Source organism: Cebus imitator, unplaced genomic scaffold, assembly GCF_001604975.1.
Source record: "Cebus imitator isolate Cc_AM_T3 unplaced genomic scaffold, Cebus_imitator-1.0 Scaffold101, whole genome shotgun sequence".
Lineage (NCBI taxonomy): Eukaryota > Metazoa > Chordata > Mammalia > Primates > Cebidae > Cebus > Cebus imitator.
In genome coordinates, this window is record NW_016107416.1 from 2509700 (window position 1) to 2530127 (window position 20428).

General features: G+C 36.5%; 1 protein-coding gene across 1 annotated transcript in view; it reads left to right on the forward strand.

The window, feature by feature from the left end:
• The window catches only part of NBEAL1 (neurobeachin like 1), a 198761-nt gene that overhangs the window by 42434 nt on the left and 135899 nt on the right, over positions 1–20428 (forward strand). The window contains exons 7-8 of the mRNA XM_037741503.1: positions 9544–9626; positions 16463–16548. Coding sequence (XP_037597431.1) covers positions 9544–9626; positions 16463–16548 — 169 coding nt within the window. The remainder of the gene's footprint in view (positions 1–9543; positions 9627–16462; positions 16549–20428) is intronic.

The following is a 20428-nucleotide window of genomic DNA, read 5'->3' on the forward strand; positions in this document are numbered from 1 at the left end:
TATAAAATTCCACTTATGTGCATTTTTGAGCAATAATTTATATCAGACTTTCCAATTTTACCAACATTTATAGAATTTACTTTTTTAATTATTATTATACTTTAAGTTCTGAGGTACATGTGCAGATCTTGCAGGGTTGTTACATAGGTATACACATGCCATGGTGGTTTGTTGCCTCCATCCCCCCATCACCTACATTAGGTGTTTCTCCTAATGTTATCCCTCCCCAATCTCTTCACCCCCTGCAATCCCTCCTTTGGCCCCCAACAGACCCCAGTGTGTGATGTTCCCCTCCCTGTGTCCATGTGTTCTCATTGTTCAACACCCACTTAAGAGTGAGAACATGTGGTGTTTGGTTTTCTGTTCTTGTGTCAGTTTGCTGAGAATGATGGTTTCCGGATTCATCCATGTCCCTGCAAAGGACATGAACTTATCCTTTTTTATGGCTATGTATTTTTCCATGGTATATATGTGCCACATTTTCTTTATCTAGGCTATCCTTGATGGGCATTTGGGTTGGTTTCAAGCCTTTGCCATTGTAAACAGTGCTGCAATGAACATACGTGTGCGTATGTCTTTATAATAGAACAATTTATAATCCTTTGGATATATGCCGAATAATGGGATTGCTGGGTCAAATGGTATTTCTATTTCTATAACCTTGAGGAATCACCACACTGTCTTCCACGATGGTTGCACTAATTTACACTCCCGCCAACAGTATAAAGGTGTTCCTATTTCTCCACATCCTCTCCAGCATCTGTTGTCTGTAGATTTTTTAATGATTGCCATTCTAACTGGTGTGTGATGGTATCTCAATGTGGTTTTGATTTGCATTTCTCTAATGACCAGTGATGATGAGCATTTTTTCATATGTTTGTTGGCTGCATAAATGTCTTATTTTGAAAAGTGCCTGTTCATATCCTTTGCCCACTTTTGGATGGGGTTGTTTTTTTCTTGTAAATCTGTTTTAGTTCTTTGTAGATTCTAGATATTAGCTTTTGTCAGATAGGTAGCTTACAAAAATTTTTTCCCATTCTGTTGGTTGCTGGTTCACTCTAATGATTGTTTCTTTTGCTGTGCAGAAGCTCTTAAGTTTAATTAGATCCCATTTATCTATTTTGGCTTTTGTTGCCATTGCTTTTGGTGTTTTAGTCATGAAGTCCTTGCCTATGCCTATGTCCTGACTGATATTGCCTAGATTTTCTTCTAGGGTTTTTATGGTGTTAGGTCTTATGTTTAAATCTTTAATCCATCTGGAGTTAATTTTTATATAAGGTGTAAGGAAGGGGTCCATTTCAGCTTTCTGCACATGGCTAGCCAGTTTTCCCAACACCATTTATTAAACAGGGAATCATTTCCCCATTGCTTGTTATTGTCAGGTTTGTCAAAGATCAGATGGTTGTAGGTGTGTGATGTTACTTCTGAGGTCTCTGTTCTGTTCTACTGGTCTATATCTCTGTTTTGGTACCAGTACCTTGCTGTTTTGATTACTGTAGCCTTTTAGTATAGTTTGAAGTCAGGTAGCTTGATGCCACCAGCTTTGTTCTTTTTGCTTAGGATTGTCTTGGCTATGCGGGCTCTCTTTTAGTTCCATATGCAGCACATCAAAAAGCTTATCCATCACGATCAAGTAGGCTTCATCCTGGGGATGCAAGGCTGGTTCAGAATACACAAATTTATAAATGTAATCCATTACATAAACAGAACCAAAGACAAAAACCATGTGATTATCTCAGTAAATGCCGAGAAGGCCTTTGACAAAATTCAGCAGCCCTTTGTGCTAAAAATTCTCAATAAACTATGTATTGATGGAACATATCTCAAAATAATAAAAGCTATTTATGACAAACCCACAGCCAATATCATACTGAATGGGCAAAAACTGGAAGCATTCTTTTTGAAAACTGGCACTAGACATGGGTGCCCTCTCTCACCACTCTTACTCAACATAGTATTATTGGAAGTTTTAGCCAAAGCAATCAGGCAAGAAAAAGAAATAAAGGGCATTCAGTTAGGAAAAGAGGAAGTCAAATCGTCTCTATTTACAGACAACATGATTGGTTATTTAGAAGACCCCATCGTCTCAGCCCAAAATCTCCTTAAGATGATAAGTAACTTCAGCAAAGCCTCAGGATACAAAATCAATGTGCAGAAATCAGAAGCATTCCTATACACCAGTAACAGACAAACAGAGACCCAAATCATAGGCGGACTCCCATTTACAATTGCTACAAAGAGAATAAAATACCTAGGAATACAACTAACAAAGGATGTAAAGGACTTCTTCAAGGAGAACTACAAACCACTGCTTAAGGAAATAAGAGAGGACGCAAACAGATGAAAAAACACTCCATGCTCATGGTTAGGAATAATCAATATGGTGAAAATGGCCATACAGCCCAAATTTATAGATTCATGCTGTCTCCGTCAAGCCACCATTGACCTTCTTCACAGAACTGGAAAAAACCACATTTATAGAATTTCTTATGACTGAGAGTTTTACAAAACTTCTGTAGTAAATGTTAAATTTGAAAACATTTCTGTAGTTTCCAAACTACTGGGCTTCCATTCCAGAGTGCTCTCATATTTATATGGTTCATCTACAGTTTGTAACCATGTATCTTTGAACATGTGTCAGACAAATGAAGGTGTTCTCTCCCTCTGTATATGTATAAATTACCACACATTTTAATTTATAAGGCTTATCTCCACTGACTTCTTACATATTTCAAAGAAAACTAGAAAAACTGAAGGCTTTTCCACATTTCTTAGAATTACTGGGTTTTTCTCCATTGTGAATTATTTCATGTCCTTGAAAGCAACTGGGAAAATGGAATACTTTAACAATTTTTTTAACATTCATTTTTTTCCCTAGTATGAGTTTTTCTAAGTTTTCAAAGGGAACTGGGAAAATTACATGTTTTCCAAAATTCCTCACAATCCCACTGTATGCTTTTTGATGTGTTCTAATAGAACTAGAACATTTGAAGTCTTTACCACATTTCTTATATTCACATGGTTTTTCATCAGTATGACTTCTTTCATGCTGCTGAAGGGATCTGGAAAAAGTGAAGGCTTTACCACATTACTTATATCCAAAGGGTTTCTCTCCAGTTTGAGTTCTTTCATATTGTGGAAGAACTGAATGATTTACCACATTTTTTACAATTCTAAGACTTTTCTCCACTATGAGCCCTTGTATGCTTATGAAGAAAATTGGAAGTTGTAAAGGGTTTACCACATTCTTTATACCTATAAGGTTTCTCTCCAGTGTGAAGCATTTTACGTTGTCGAAGGGTATAGGAAGAAGCTAATAATTTATCACATTGCTTACATGCATAGGGTTTCTCTGAAGTATGACTTCTTTCATGTTTATGACAGTATCTGAAATAATTGAAGTCTTTACCACAATATTTACATTTATAGGTTTTTTTCTCCAGTGTGAGTTTTCTGGTGCATATGAAATAAACAGGGGAAAATAAAGTTTTCCCCACATACTGTACATTTATAAAATCTGTTATCACTGTGCATTACCGTGTGTGTTCAAACACCTATGAGAGAATTAAAGGCTTTCCCACATTGTTTACATTTATATGGCTTCATTTCACAGTCCTCACACTCAAATAGTCTGTGTCCAGAGTGAGATATAATATCCCTATGAAGAGATGTATGACATATGAAGACTTTTCTACACATTCTACATGCACATGGTTTTACTTCAGTAGAAACTTTCTTGTTCAGATTAAGATATGAATTCTGGCTGAAGGTTTTTCTCCACATTGACTATTTTCTTTACCTTCACACAGTCTCTTACCATATGACTTACATTTCTCCCATATTTTCTGACTTGATCGTCAACATTCTGGTCTTCCCATTTGTTTTCTATAGAAGCAAAATTCCTGAAGGTTTCCAACATCACATCTCTTTTTCTCCTGGGAAAAATCCAGCAATGCCCACTCCTCCTGGGTGAAGGTCACAGCCACATCTTTAAAAGTTACTGAGTCCGCATTCCGGCTTCCAGCATGCTCCAGCATCTTGCCTAGGGATCTCACAGGGCCTGCAGGTCACAGGTGACAGAGGCTAGCACAGAACCACCTAAGAGCTGAGGAGAGGGAGCTGAGCTAGGAGCGCAGCCCAGAGACCCAAAAAGAAGAAAATTTTATGTACTATTACCATAATATTAGGAAGAGAATTCGACATATGTGAGATGACAACAGCAAGGGGGGCATATGAATAAGCAGCATTTAATGAATGTATACATATGTTTGCCAGGAATTATGTTAGAAGGTGTGTATGTATTATCTCTAATATGCACAGCAGTCTTGCCAGTTATGTAAGTACTGCTTCAAAGATAAATGATAAAGCAGGGAATTCAGACTTGGGTTTCTTTCACTTTGACAGGGAGGTTAAAAAATGGAATTAGGAGAAATCCGTTGCTCATTGGAAGACTATACAGAGGGATCTACAGCAATAGTTTACACCTTATTTATTAATCCCATTCTGAAATTAAATGGAAATTTAGAAGATATAAATTTTCTTATTCATTGTTTGTGTTTATTACTTACCAAAATAGCTAAACCAGATTAGAATATTTTAATTAAAATTAACATAATTCCAAATACAGAACCATTTAAAACTATTTCTTTTCTTCTTTGATGAAAACAAATAGCTACCTTTTGTCGATTTGATTAATCTGGTATCTCAGTTTTGATTCTACTTACAGAATCTCATAAACTTAGGAAGATTTCCTCAAGTGGAACTAAAATAAGTATAGGGAAATAAATCAGTCAGACATGGTGGCTCACACCTGTAATCCCAGCACTTTGGGAGGCCAAGGCAGGTGGATTTGTTGAGGCCAGGAGTGTAAGACCCCATCTAGAAAAAAGAAAAAGTTATCCAGGTGTGATGATGTGTGCCTGTAGTTCCAAATATTTGGGAGGCTGAGATGAGAGGATCACTTGAGCCCACAAGTTGAAGCCTGCAGTGAGCTATGATGACACCATTACATTACAGCCTGGGTGAAAGCAAAACTTGAAAGAGAAGAAGAGAGAGAGGGGAGAGAAGGAGGAAAGAAGAAAGGAAAGGAGAGGAGAAAGGAGCGGAAAAAGGAAAGGAAAGAGGGAGGAAAGGAAGGAGAAGAGAGTGAGAGGAGGAGGAGGAGGAAAGAGAAGAGAAGAAGGAAAAGAGAAAAGTCTTCCTTCAATATGACTTGTTCATTCATTTAACCATTTATTCAAAAATATATTTTTGAGTTTCTACTTTGTGACTAGTGCAAGTTTAGAAGGAGTCATTGCTTTCTCTGAGAAAAATAATTTATATTAAGGTATGCCCTGTGCCTCCTGCTTGTCAAATCTGGGATAATATATGCACTAAATAATTACAGTAATGAATTATTTAACCATTTAGGAAGAAAATTTATGAGTTCATACCAGTGATTGATGGATGCATGGATGGATGGATGGATGGATGGATGGATGGATGGATGGATGGATAGATAGACAGATAGATAAAGAGAGAAGTGAAGGGTCTTGCTTACAGTAAAATCCCAAGTGCCAATTATAGAGGGGATGCTGGAGTTAGGGAAAAAACAAAACAAAACATTTTGCACACATTATAGTAAGATTGGATCAGGCAAGAATCATTAATGGATGTTAAACCCAAGGGGAAGTTTTGTTTGGGAGCATGATGTGTGTATGGTTTTGGTTTGTTTTTTTGGTGGTGGTGGTTGTTTTTTGAGAGAGAATCTTGCTCTGTCACCCAGGCTGGAGTGCAGTACTGTGATCTCAGCTCACTGTAACCTCTGCCTCCCGGGTTTAAACAATTCTCATGCCTCAGCCTTTCAAGTAGCTGGGATTACAGGTGCGCAGCACCACACCTGGCTATTTTTTTACTTTTAGTAGAGACAGAGTTTCACCATGTTGGCCAGGCTGGTCTTGAACTGCTGACCTCACGTGATCAACCCATCTCAGTCTCCCAAAGTGCTAGGATTACAGGTGTGAGCCACTGCGCCCAGACGTGTGTGGTTTTAAATTGTCTCCCCACAATTACTTATTACTTGTAATTAAAAAATTAGTAATGGCTTTGGAGAGTACTGGACCGAATAATCCAGTTGGTTGAATGATCAAAATTAACTGATAATCAGTAAGAAGTAGATGGGCATCATGTGCTCCACATGTGATAACCCCAAGAAGGCCACATCATTGCTTACATGTTATTCTACTCAAGCATGCATAGTCTGAATCTAATTGTAAGAAAACATCAAGTAAATCCAAAATAAAGTGCATTCTAATTTTTAAAAAGGTGGGCTGGAGGACAACCTCCTTTAAAAATGTCACAAAGAGGGGATATGGAAATGTTTCATATTAAAAGAGGCTAAAGAGACACTAAATGCAATACCTCACCCTGGCCTGGTATTTCCTCCCTCTCTCCCCTCTCCCTCTTCCTGTATTGGAAGAGGGAAATGCTACAAAGGATGTTATTGGGTGAATTGATAAAACTGGAATATGGTCGATAGATTACATGGAAGTATAGTATCAGTGTTAAGTTTATTGACGTTTATAACTATACTGTGGTATTATGTAAGACTATATCCCTATTAGTAAATATTCACTAGATATTAAGAGATGGAGAGCCATGATATATGTAATTTCCCCTTAAATGTTCTGGAAAATTTTATGTGTGACTATATGTATATATAAATATATACACACTATATATGTGGAGAAAGTAAGCAAATGATAAAAATTTAGGAGGCTGACTCAGTGGCTCATACCTGCCATCCTAATACTTTGGGAGGCTGAGATAGGAGGATCACTTAAACCCAGGAGTTTGAGACCAACTTGGGCAACATAAAATCTTCATTTTCACAAAAAATTAAAAAAAAAAAATTAGCTGGGTGTGGTGGCTTATGCCTATGGTCCTAGATTCACAGGAGGCTGAGGTGGGAAGATTGCTTGGGCCCAGGAGTTAAGAGTTTGCAGTGAGCTAGGATAGCACCACTTCACTCCAGTCTGGGCAATAGAGCAAGACCCTGTCTCTAAAAGAAAAAATCCGGGATAAAGTGTTAACAGTGAACTTGGGTAAACTCTATTTGATGTTCTTTGTTCTATTCTTATTGTTGCAACTTTTGCCAGAACTTGAGCTTTTTCCAAATAAAATTTAAAATTAAAAAAGTAAGGGCCGGGTATAGTGGCTCATGCTTGTAATCCCAGCACTTTGGGAGGCTGAGGTGGGCAGATCGTGAGGCCTGGAGTTCAAGACCAGCCTGGCCAACATAGCGAAACCCCGTCTCCACTAAAAATAGAAAAATTAGCTGGGCATGGTGGCGGGCACCTGTAATCCCAGCTACTTGGGAGGCTAAGGCAGGAGAATCACTTGAACCTGGGAGGTGGAGGTTGCAGTGAGCTGAGATGGCTCCACTGTACTCCAGCCTGGGCGACAGAGCGAGACTTAGTCTCCAAAAAAAAAAAAAAAAAAAAAAAAAAAGAAAAAAGAGCAAAACCAAACAAAAAAAAAAAAAAAAAAAAAAAAAAAAAAAAAAAAAAAAAAAGAAAAAGAATAACGATTATGTCCTAGGCATGATGTGAGTACAAAAAAGAACCATGGTTAAATCAACCAAGAACATAGAAAACTGAGATGCAAAGAAGTGTTTTACATCTCTCTTAGAAACCAGTTTATGTGTATTAGCATCTGCTAAATGCTAGATGCTTGGCCCAGATATCAAATAATAACGGAGGAATTAACTATGCTATATTCTACAAATGATGTGAGACTAAAGTTCATTTTTTGCTCTACAAACTTAACTTATTGAAAACATGCAGTGCAAACTATTGTGCTTTAATTTTTGTGTTCTAATATATGTAATAGTTCTCACCCCTTTTGTTTATGTTAGCATATTAAATTCTTATTACAAATATGTTGGAAATTATGTTCATTTGTTACATCTAATACAGGGACTTTAGAACGAGTCATTGATCACAATTGTAGAAGTGCATTTTTATTATGTTAATCAGGTGAGGATGCTTGTTGTTTGTAGCATAGGTTGTTTGGATAGGATATAAGCAATCTATTAGTTAATACCATAATTTATAAAGGATGCACAGAATGGAAATAATCTCATGGAAGAACCTAACTGAAAGCTAAATTAAATTTATACTTTTTTTTTTTAATTTAAAATATTTATCAACTCAAAATGAAGGGAAATTATATCCTTTTAAACAATTTTTCTACTACGTGACTGAATTTTTAATTTGAAACTCCAGTGAATTTTGTATTGTTACAAAGACATGAAAATCTTTGATAATGTATTAATTAAATAGGAAGATTATTAATGTTCTAACATGTTATGTTCAAAATTAAAATAAATACAGCTGGCGTAATCATTGTTTTGCCTTCCACACACTGGAAATAGGCATAGATTTGGAAAGCAGTGCAATAGCAAATGAGGTCTAATGTGATTTCTAATGAATCTGGCTGGTAGATCCGGATCTTAGAACTCTTTATTCTGCTATCAGTGAGTCTAGGTATGCTTATCCTATGTGGTTTGTTCTATGGTCAGTTGACATTTCTTCTTAGCTTTGAAATAATTATAAGGAAAGTAGTTTCAATAGCTCAGTTACAGTCATTAAGAAGAAAGCATCCATCTCTTGCCATCACCTTGCTGCCTTCAGGGAGATGGGAGTCATTAAAGGAAACTGAACATTGAAAAAAGAAAAAAGAAGAAAGCATCTTAGACCAGTGCTTTATCAGTAGATTATATTTAGATGTACAGAATTTCTATATGGCTGTCCTTTAGATATTTTATTTTTATTAGCTTTACCTAGTAATTTTAAATGCTTTTTCAGGGAATGAAAAAATGTCTCTGATTTTTATAAATTTACCATCTACTAGTTGGAAGTATCATCATAATACTACTCTTTATTCTCTAGTCTCCACAGCACTATGCCCATCTATGAGATTCATTTTGTTTGAATTGAAATGTTCTTGATAAAAGCACATGCAATTTGTATTGGCTTTACCAAAACCTATAGAAAAATGACATACATCAAAACTACTAGAATTGTCATTAAAAACAAAAATAATCCCAGCCCATACTGGATCTGTATCCTCAAGATGAAAGAAGCTAATGTGGCCTCATTATCTATTATTACAAAGTTTCAGAAAGTGGCAGTGTAGCCTGGATTTCTGAAAAATTTCAACTTTAATATGCTACTAGTCTGAGCTGTCAGTTTAGCATTACTGCTGAACAAATTCTTTTACAGTTAGGAAATTTTAAGGGCTGGTTTCTTGTTTATTTTCCAGTTATTTGGAGATTTAACCTAGCTACCATGTTGCATAATTCAAAAAAATAAATCTTTTAATTGATGAACATTTAAGCTATTGGCTAGACTTCCTTTTCAAGATTATGCCAATCCTAGAGATACATAGTTCAAGACACAAATCTAAAGCAAAATACTAAATTTGTTTTATAATTGTTTTTGTAATTGTGGCATTTCTGCTTGCCCATGTTGTAATTTATTATTTACTTCTTTTTAATGATAGACGAATCCTTAGTACTGTGGAAAAGAGCAGACAGAAATATAAACCAGCTTCTCTCACAGTGGAATTCGTTCCTTTCTTTTATCGTAAGTAACACCTCTAATTTCTCTTGCTATGATTATCGTCTTATTTTGATTACTTTTTATTCTTACTCTGATTCTGATATTGATTCAGTTTTGTGAATTTATAAAAGAAAAGTTGTAAGAACATGTCACTGGAGTAAGTTACATGATTTGTGTTTGGCTGCAATTATTGTATGTGGTTTTGTTTAATTTGCTGTTCTCAAAGTGTTTTTTCTTTTTTGAGAATAGCTGAATATTTTAATGATGGTGGTTTATTTTATTTTATTTTTGACACGAAGTCTTGCTCTGTTACCCAGGCTGGAGTGTGGTAGTGTGATCTTGGCCCACCACAACCTCCACCTCTTGGGTTCAAGCAATTCTCCTGCCTCAGCCTCCCAGATAGCTGGAGTTATAGATGTGGGCCACTACACCTGGCTAATTTTTATAATTTTAGTAGAGATGGGGTTTTGACATGTTGGCCAGGCTGGTCTTGAACTCCTGACCTCAGGTGATCCTCCCGCCTCAGCCTCCCAAAGTGCTAGGATTACAGGTGTGAGCTACTGCACACAGCCAATGGTGGCATATTTTAGAACTTCAGAATTTTTACTGAAAATAGGAAACTTGAGAGTGTTAGCCACTGTATATGTGACTTATATATGCCATCTTTCAAAAATGTAGAGTAATTTGCAGAATATAAAAGGAATGCCGTGTTTCTTGCATATGTATTTCCCGTTCAAATTTGTCACTTAACATTTTGCCATATTTGCTTCAGTTCTTTCTTTTCCCTGTGAAATGAAACAAGACAGAAATAGTCCTTTGTTTGCTTGCTGAAGATGACTACATTGCTGACTCTGCTTGACCACCAGTAGTGATACTGGCTTTAGTTAGGTAATGAAGCTCCACAATAGACCATCTCTGGAAACTGGCCTCACTTAGAAAATACAGGACAGGAAACCCAGCATGCCAGTAGAACAGTATAAGGTGTTTCTATTCAGCAGGAGTCCTCACAGCCATCCAAGGGCTATTCTTTGGTCCTCCAAGTGAAGTTATAAAATGAAATTGGTGTATCAGGGAGCCACTTGGCTTAGAAGTAAAGTATCCCATAGAAGTCTTTGTCTCTTGTGTATATAGCTTGTGCACGTATTTTGTTAATTTATCCCAAAGTATTGTATATTTTATATGCTTTGTAAATGATTTACTCATTTTTTGGGAGAGATGGGGTCTCATTCAGTTGCCCAGACTGGAGTGCAGTGGTGCAGTCATAGCTCACTATATAACCTCTAGCTTGTGAGCTTAAGTGGTCCTCTTACCTCAGCCTCCCAAATACATAGAACTATAGGAATGTGCCACCATTCCTGGCTAATCAAAAAAATTTTTTTCATGGAGACAAAGTCTCACTATGTTGCCTAGGCTGGTCTCAGACTCCTGGCCTCAAGTGATCTTCCTATCTCAGCCTCTCAAAGTATTGGGATTACATGTGAGAGCCACCATGCCCAGCCTGATTTATTTTAAATTATATATTTCATTTTTAAAACTAGTATTTAGAAATATAATTTGTTTTTACATATTGATTTTTATATCCTTGTTCTCACATGTGGAAGGGAACAATTCAGTCTTTCACCATTAAATACAATATTAGCTGTATGTTTTTAAAATAGATGCCCTTTATTAAGTAGAGGAAATCTTATTTTAACCCTAGTTTGCCAATAGTTTTTATTATTGAATGGACATTGACTTTTTTAAAAATGTATTTTTACTTCATCTATTTGAGGTGCTTGTTCATTGGTAAAATACTTAGATTGATTTTCAAATATGAAACTAACATCATATTTCTGGCCTAAACTACCTTTGGTTGTGATTATATAATTATATTAAATTTTCTTTGTCTTTTTGTTTTGTTTTGTTTTGAGAAACAGGGTGTTGGCCGGGCGTGGTGGCTCACTCCTGTAATCCAGGCACTTTGGAGGCCAAGGCGGGCAGATCACCTGAGGTCGGGAGTTCAAGACCAGCCTGACCAACATGGTGAAACCCCGTCTTAAAAAAAAAAAAAAGAGAAACAGGGTGTTGCTCTGTTGCTCTGTCTGGAGTGCTATGGTATAATCATAGCTTACTATATAACCTGAAACTCCTGGGGTCAAGTGATTTTCCTGCCTCAGTCTCCTGAGTGGCTGGGATTACAGGCATGCACCATCATACTCAGTGTATTAGTTTATTCCCACACTGCCATAAAGTAATACCTGAGACAGGGGTAATTTATAAAGGAAAGAGGTTTAATTGGTTAATGGTTCTGGAGGCTGTACAGGAAGCAGGATAGCCTCTGCTTCTGGAGCTCTTATTCATGGCAGAAGGCGAAGCAGGAACAGGAACAAGTGTGAGAAAGCAGGGAGGTGCTACACACTTTTAAATGACCAGATCTTATGAGAACTCTGTCATGAAAACAGCACCAAAGGGATGATGCTAAACCATTTATGAGGGATCCGCCCCCATGATCCAGTCACTTCCCACCAGGTCCCACTCCAACACTGGGGATTACAGTTGAACATGAGATTTGGGTGGGGACATAGATCCAAACCATATCAATTGGCTAACAAAATGTTTTTGTAGATATGGGTCTTGCTATGTTGTCTCCAGGCTGGTCTTGAACTCGTAGCCTCTAGTGATCCTCCTTCCTCAGCCTTCCAAAGTGCTAGGATTATAGTATATTATCCTTTTCATGTAATACTACATTTGATTGGCTAATATTTTGTTTAAAAGTTTTGTATCTCTCTTCAAGGATGATAAGGGTTTGTAGGATTTTTTCCTTTATATATCTTGTATGGTTTTTGTCTTAGCTTGGATTGTTATAACAAAATACTATAGACTGGGTGGCTTAAATAACAGAAATTTATTTCTCACAGTTATGGAGGCTGGAAAGTCTATCAGGGTTTATTTTCTAGGGAGATTTCTCTTTGTGGCTTGCAGATAGTAACCTTCTTGCTGTGTCCTCACATGCTGGAAAAAGACTGTTGTCTCTTTCTCTTCTTACAAGGTCACGTGTTCTCTTTGATCAAGGCTCTACTTTTATGACCTCATTTAACTTAAATCACCTCTTTAAGACCCTATGACAATACAGTCACATGGGGTGTTAGGGCTTCCACATATTAATTTTGGGGGTACACAGTTCACTCTGTACCACCCTTTCCTTGCTCCACACCCATTCATGAACTTGTCACATGCAGAATACATTCTTTTCATCCTAACAGCCCCAAATGTCTTAACTCATTCTCACATCAACTCTGTAAGTGTAAAGTTCAAAATCTTATCTAAATATCTAAATCTGATACTGGTGAGACTGAAGTTAAATTCTTCCTGACTCGAAATCCCTCTTCAGCTGCAAACCTCTGAAAATGGGTAAGTTATATAGCCAGAATACAATGTTGAAACAGGTGTAAGATACACATTCCCATTCCAAAAGGGAGATAGTGGAAGGAATAAAGGGATAACAAGTCTCAGGTAAGCCTAAAACCTAGTAAGGCAAATTCTCTTGGGCATTAAAGCTTGAGAGTAGTCCGCTTTGGTTTGATACTCTACTCTCCATGGCCACTGGGGGGCTAGTGTCACCCACCCACCCCAGCTCTCTGCAAGGGCTTCACCCATAACACCATCTGTGAGGGCAGCCCCACCCTTGAGGCACTGGGTAGGTCATACTGGCCCACAGAAACGTGACCTGTGGTCCTGCCCTTTGAAACCAAGGAAGAGGAAACAGGCTTGCCTCCTGGATCTTTGGTGAGAGTGGCAGCCCTCATGATCTCTGAATTGCTTTCGGAGTTATTTTTATCACACATTCAAACTGAATAGCTTTATGGTCTGGTCTATGGAATCCAAGAAGTCCAACAGTCTACCTTCATTCCTTCCCACTTTCTCTGTCCCCTTTAGTTCAAAATGGTAGTGTCTTTTCTGGTATAATCCCATATCCATTCCTGGCTTCACTGAGCTGGCTAATTAAGTCCACTAGTTATACCCATGATCTGTTTCAGTCATATCCTCAGTGTTTTCTTCAGAACAAGCTTTCTTGTGTGTTTGTTTTTTGTAATTTGGATAGGCTGAGAATTTTCTAAATCTTCAACTTCTGGTTCTTTTGGGCTTAACAGTTTCTTCAGTTTATTTCTCTCCTCATTTTACTATAAACAGTCAGAAGGAGAAATCAAGCTGCTCCTTCAGTACTTTGCTTAGAAATCACCTTAGCTAAATATCCTGTTTCATTGTTTGCTGCAAGTTCTGCCTTCCACAAAACACTAGAATACAGTTCAGCCAAGTTCTTTGCCACCTTATAATAAGGATCACCTTTCTACTAGTTTTCAATAACATACTCCTTATTTATGTTTGAGAGCTCACCAGAATTGCCCTGAAGGTCCGTATTTCTAGCATGTACCTCAAAACTCTTCCAGCTTCTACCCATTACCCAGTTCTAAAGCTGCTTCTGTATTCTTAGGTCTTTGTTATAGTAGCACTCTACTTCTTTGTACCAACATCTATCTTAATCTGTTTGGGCTGGTATAACAAAATACTATTGATTCAGTGGCTCAAAAAACAATACTGGTCATATTAAATGAGTTAGGGTTCTCTTTCACTCTATTTTCTGTGAGAGTTGGTTTGACAATGCTATTATGATTTTCTTAACATTCACCAGCAAATCTGGACCTGGAGGTTACTTTGTGGAAAGTTTTCGTTTTGTTTTTCATTGAGACAGAATCTTGTTTTTTGCCCAGGCTGGTCTCAAATTCCTGGGCCCAAGTGATCCTCCCACCTCAGCCTCCTGAGTAGCTGAGACTATAGGCATGTGCTATTGTTCCCAATGTGAAAAGGCTTTAAATTATGGAGTAGATTTATTTACTAGATAAAGGGCTACTCAGATTATTTTTTCTTGTGTTTGTTTTTGTAATGCATGTCTTTCAAGGAATTTGTTTTGCATCTGTGTTGAATTTATTGGCATAAAGTTGTTCATATTATTTCTTCATGTATCCTTTTTAAATCTATGGACTCTAGATTGATGTCTCCCCTTTCATTCCTGAAATTGATAATTTACATTTTTCTTTCTTCTTTTTTCTTGATGGGTCTAGCTAGAGGTTTTTAAATTATATTGATCCTGGCACACGCCTGTAGTCCTGGCTACTTTAGAGGCTGAGGCAGGAGGACCACTTAGCCCAGGGGTTTAGAGATGTAGAGAACTATGATTTGCATCTATGAATAGCCACTGCACTCCAGCCTGGGCAACATAGTGAGACCCTGTCTCTTAAAAAATTATATTGATCTTTTCATTGAACTAGCTTTTGATTTCACTGATTTTCCTCTATTGTTTATTCATTTCCTTTTTCATTATTTTTTCTATTTAATATTAACTCCCTCTTAATTGCTCTTCTTTTTCTAGCTTTTTAGAGTAAAAGTTCAATCTTTAATTAGATATTTATTTAGACCTTTTCTAGAATGAACATGAATCATTACTTTCGTTGTGCCCCACAGACTTTGATATGTTTAATTTTGTTAAATTAAAACAATTTTTTCTTCTTTTGTTTTAAAATATTTTCAAATTGGGGAAATGTCAGTCAAAGGATACAAAATTTTGGTTAGGAAGAATAAATTCAAGAGAGTTACTACATAACATTGTGACTGTAGTTAGTAACAATGCATTGTATACTTAAAAATTGCTAAGCACATAGCTAAGAGAGAGCTCACCACAAAAAAAGTTAAGTATGTGAGGTAGTGTTTATGTTAATTAGCTTGATTTAGCCATAATATATACATATTTCAAAATATCCTGTTGTTCACCATAAATATATACAACTTGTATTTGTCAATTAAAAAAGATTAAGTTAATAAAATGAAAAGGAATATGTTGTTTAACCTGCAAATATTTGGAGAGTGTCCTGACCTCAGGTGATCCCTCAGCCTCCCAAAGTGCTGGAATTACAGGTGTGCAAGCAGTAGTAGTGTCAGTGGGTTGAGGAATAGGTCAAAGGGAGACTTACTTTTCCTTGTCAGTTATTTTATGCTGTTTTTTTCTTTGTCATGTACATGTATAGCCTTTTTAAAAACAATATAATAATTTATAATGTTACAGGAAAGGTTATTATTAGTACCAGAATTTAGAATATTGGCTCTGGAGTGGACCGCGGAAATATATTTGTCCAACTCATTCATTTTATAGTTGACTAGTTATGGTCAGTTTTTACTAATGAGAGGTAATAGTCTTAGTAAAGAGACATCTAGGCTGGGCGCGGTGGTTAACGACTGTAAAACCAGCACTTTGGGAGACTGAGGTGGGTGGATCACCTGAGGTCAGGAGTCTGAGACCAGCCTGGCCAACATGGCGAAATGTCGTCTCTACTAAAAATACAAAAATTAGCTAGGTGTGGTGGCAGGTGCCTGTAATCCCAGTTGTTCCAGTGGCTGAGGCAGGAGAATCGCTTGAACCTGGGAGGCAGAGGTTGCAGTGAGCCAAAATTGTTCCATTACACCTCAGCCTGGGCAATAGAGTGAGACTCGAGAGACGTCTAATTTTATGCCACTTTGGGTTAGTTTGTAGCCCTGTCAGTAGCCATGTGACTTGAGCCAAGATGTTAACTTCTTCCTTTTTCTCATTTATAAATGGGGGCCAAATATCATCCTTATATGAAGAATTATGAGAACTAAATGAGATCACATAAATACCTAAAATGCTATCTGGTAGATGGCTTCTCTTTTCCTAAGACAAAATGCATATCAACCTTGCCTTTTAACACAGATTAGCCTTTTCACAAATAGTTCATGTTTGTATCAGACATTCCTTAGAGATAAATCATATTGTAAAAGAAAATATTATTATGTGTGTAATATATTTACAGAATGTTTTCAGGAAAGTGAACATCTCAAGGAAAGTCTTAAGTGTTGCTTATTGCATCTCTTTGGAGCCATTGTAGCCGGTGGGCAGGTAAGAAAAATGTTGAAATTTAATAAATAAAACTATAATTAACGGTACAAAAAGCTTTCCATGGATTATTTAGTGTATTCTTTGTCTTTTTATAATTTAATTCATCGTACAAATATTGAATTTATATATTGTTTTAAACTAATCTACTTTTATTTTCCAAAAAACCTAAGTAATGTTTAGCACTGAAAATAAAATTACTGAATAAATAAGCAAATTTAACGATTTTTGGTATTGTAAGTTTTTATTTATGTTAGCTTTCAGATACTAGTTTTTATTTCAGATGACAGAGGAAATCAACCTTATCAGTTCACTTGATGAAATAAAACTCTAGTAGTTTGGTTTCTAAAGACAGGAATTTATTCACTGTTCTGTGTACCTATAATACTAAATGCATCTATGTAAGTTTATGGGTTTTTTTTTTTTTCAAAAAAGTTAAGTGTTTTAAAATTTACAAAAAAGAATTTCTACTATATATTTTTTAAGGTAAGCATCTAAGTACTGTCATAAACTTTTTGGTTTTTGTTTTTTGAAATGGGGTCTTGCTGTGTTACCTAGGCTGGAGTTTAGAGCCACAATCGTTGGTTCACTGCCACCTCTGCCTCCCAGGTTCAAATAATCCTCCCCCCTCAGCCTCCCTAGTAGCTAGGTCTACAGGCACACACCACCATGCCCAGCTAATTTCTGTATTTTTAGTAGACACAAGATTTTTGCCATGTTGCCCAGGCTGATCTTGAACTGCTGGGCTCAAGCGATCTCTCCACCTTGGCCTCCCAAAGTGCTGGAATTACAGGCATGAGCCCCCCATGCCCAACCACTGTCATAAACTTTGAATATAAATTCTAGTTGACAAAAGGATTTATAGTTCAGAAAGTGCATTCTTATACATATGTTTTCTTAACCCATACAGTTTAGATCAGAGGTTCCTAACACTTTTTGTACTTTTTATACCATACATCCCTTTGGCAATCTGATAAAGCCCTTTGTCAGGATGTTTTAAAATGCCTGAAATAAAGGAAACCAATTAAACTGAAATGCAGTTACTAAAATATTTATAAAACAAATCTGTGACATAGTAATATGTGCTTTTTTTTCCTTGCATTTTTTTGATTTTACTTTAAGTTCTGGGATACATGTGTAGAACGTGCAGGTTTGTTACATAGGTATACACATGCCATGGTGGTTTGCTGCACCCATCAACCCATCATCTACATTAGGTGTTTCTTCTAATGCTATCCCTCCTCTAGTCCCCCAATCTCCCGACAGGCCGGGTGTGTGATGTTCCCCTCCCCATGTCCATGTATTCTCATTGTTCAGCTCCCACTTAAGAATGAGAACTTGCAGTGTTTGGTTTTCTGTTCCTGTGTTAGTTTGCTGAGAATGATGGTTTCCAGCTTCATCCATGTCCCTGCAAAGGACATGAACTCACCCTTTTTTATGGTTGCATAGTATTCCATGGTGTATGTGCTACATTTTCTTTATACAGTCTATCATTGATGGGCATTTGAGTTGGTTCCAAGTCTTTGCTATTGTGAATAGTACTGCAGTAAACATACATGTACATGTGTCTTTATAGTAGAATGATTTATAATCCTTTGGGTACACAACCAGTAATGGGTTTGCTGGGTCAAATGGTATTTCTCATTCTAGATCCTTTAAGAATCTCCACACTGTCTTCCACAATGGTTGAATTAATTTACACTCCCACCAACAGTAAAGTGTTCCTATTTCTCCACATCCTCTCCAGCATCTGTTCTTTTCTGACTTTTTGATGATCTTTCTAACTGGCATGTGATAGTATCTCATTGTGGTTTTGATTTGTATTTCTCTAATGACCAGTGATGATCAGCTTTTTTTCATATGTTTGTTGGCCACATAAATGTCTTCATTTGAAAAGAGTCTGTCCATATCCTTTGTCCACTTGTGCTTCTTTATAATACATTAAATTAAAAAGTTATAACAGCAAATCTAGAAACTAATGTAACTTTCAAAAAGAAATTAGCATAAATTATATTTTGAGAGACTGTAACAGCTATAATAAATGAAAATGCATATGATTTTTACTGGTGACAAAATCTCAAGTTTGTTTTGTTTTGAGACAGGGTTTTGTTCTGCTGCCCAGAGTGGAATGCAGTGGCTCTATCACAGCTCACTGCAAACTTGACCTCCTGGGCTCAGTCATTTCTCTCACTTCAGCCTCCTAAGGACTACAGGTGCATGCCACCACACCCGGATAATTTTTATATTTTTTGTAAAGACACTGTTTTGCCATGTTGCCCAGGTTGATCACAAATTCCTGGCTCAAGCAACCTGCCTACTCAAGACTTCCAAAGTGCTGGGATTACAGGTGTGAGTCACTATGCCAGGCCAACAAATCACAAGTATTATTTTACTACTGTGCTTTTGTTACTTACATTTAAATTTCAAGGAAATACTCAATTTTAGTTAGAGGTTATAAGATATTAAGATATCTATTTTTTCCCATCCATGTTTGCAGATTTCCTTAATTCCCTCCCCTCTATCCCTCTGTTTCTTTCTCTTAGGTTGAAAGTTCTTATCTCTCTTTTTTAAGTATCAGTTTTTTCTTTCACATTAAGCATTCTCTTACTAACATCAGTGTACTATGTTCTTAATATTGTTGTACCAAATTACATAATTTTAAAAACTTAGAAACCTGTATTTTTAAAAACTGAAGTAAATTTTATTTAAAGATACAAAATTATGCCAATAATACTCTAGGCATATTACCTTATTATTTGGGGCATTAGGAGGAAATTCTTGTCTACCTTCAGGAAGACATCATGAAGATTAATGCTTATTTATTTGAGTTCAAGAGTCTTTTATAAGGCTCTTTAACTTACAGCTGTAGGGAACTTTTAATCTTCTAGCCATAAGCAGTTGTTATTTGTTTGATAATTTATCATTTCTTACTCTGTTTAGAGATTTGAGAGAGTATAGTTTTTGTTTCTCAAGTGAACTTTGTAAAAGTTGACTTTATGTATTTTGGGGATTTCTTTTTTATTATGTCCAATTTAGATATTTTATTGAGTATTAATTTTGTGAATACCATCCTGAGTTTGTTTCTGATCTGTTGGTACTGATACAATTCCCTTTTCCTCCTTGTTTTGCTCTGTTTTGTTTTCTCTCTATATTATCATTTTTGTTTTCATTGAATGGCCCTTATGCTCAATGGCCTTTTTTAAAAAAGTATTTTTATTCATTTTTACCTTTGTACCTTATTACCCTCCAGAGCACTACTGAAATTTCCTTCTCTTTTGTTTGTCGTGTCCTTTTTTTGGTACCTTGCCAGAGTCGCTAGTTAGGTTTCCTGGTGGACTGTGTGACCTTCTGCTCTTTACTCTAGAAGAAAAGAGTCTCTTTGTAGTGAGACAGGTGATGACCAGAATCTTGTTTTCCAATTTAAGTTTCCTTAATCATGTTTCAGTATTAGCTGATTTCCTTCTTTTGGGTCATTATCTCCCCATTTCTATAATTTCTCTACTACACTGAAAAAGTGAGTAAGTATACAGGAAAGAAAATGGAAGTGGCATTGTTATGACTAATGTGGAAGCTGATTGGATCTCCTTCTTTTTTTGAAAACACAGAGACTTGTTCTTGTTAGTGCCTAGGGGTAGTCAAGCCCCAAGAGACCTCCATAATGAAACCTAACACTGAAATCAAGTAGATAGTGGAAGCCCAATTTATTATTTTATATACTGAAAATCCTTGTGATCCAGGCATAGTTATAGTGGGATTTATATAAAAATTAGAAAGTTGTTTGTTGAGTATGGCATTAGTACAAGGACATTTAGATGAATTGATGTCCGTGTTTTACTGGTCACCTTGACATATAGCTGCCGATTACTTAGTGTATGGAGTTTCA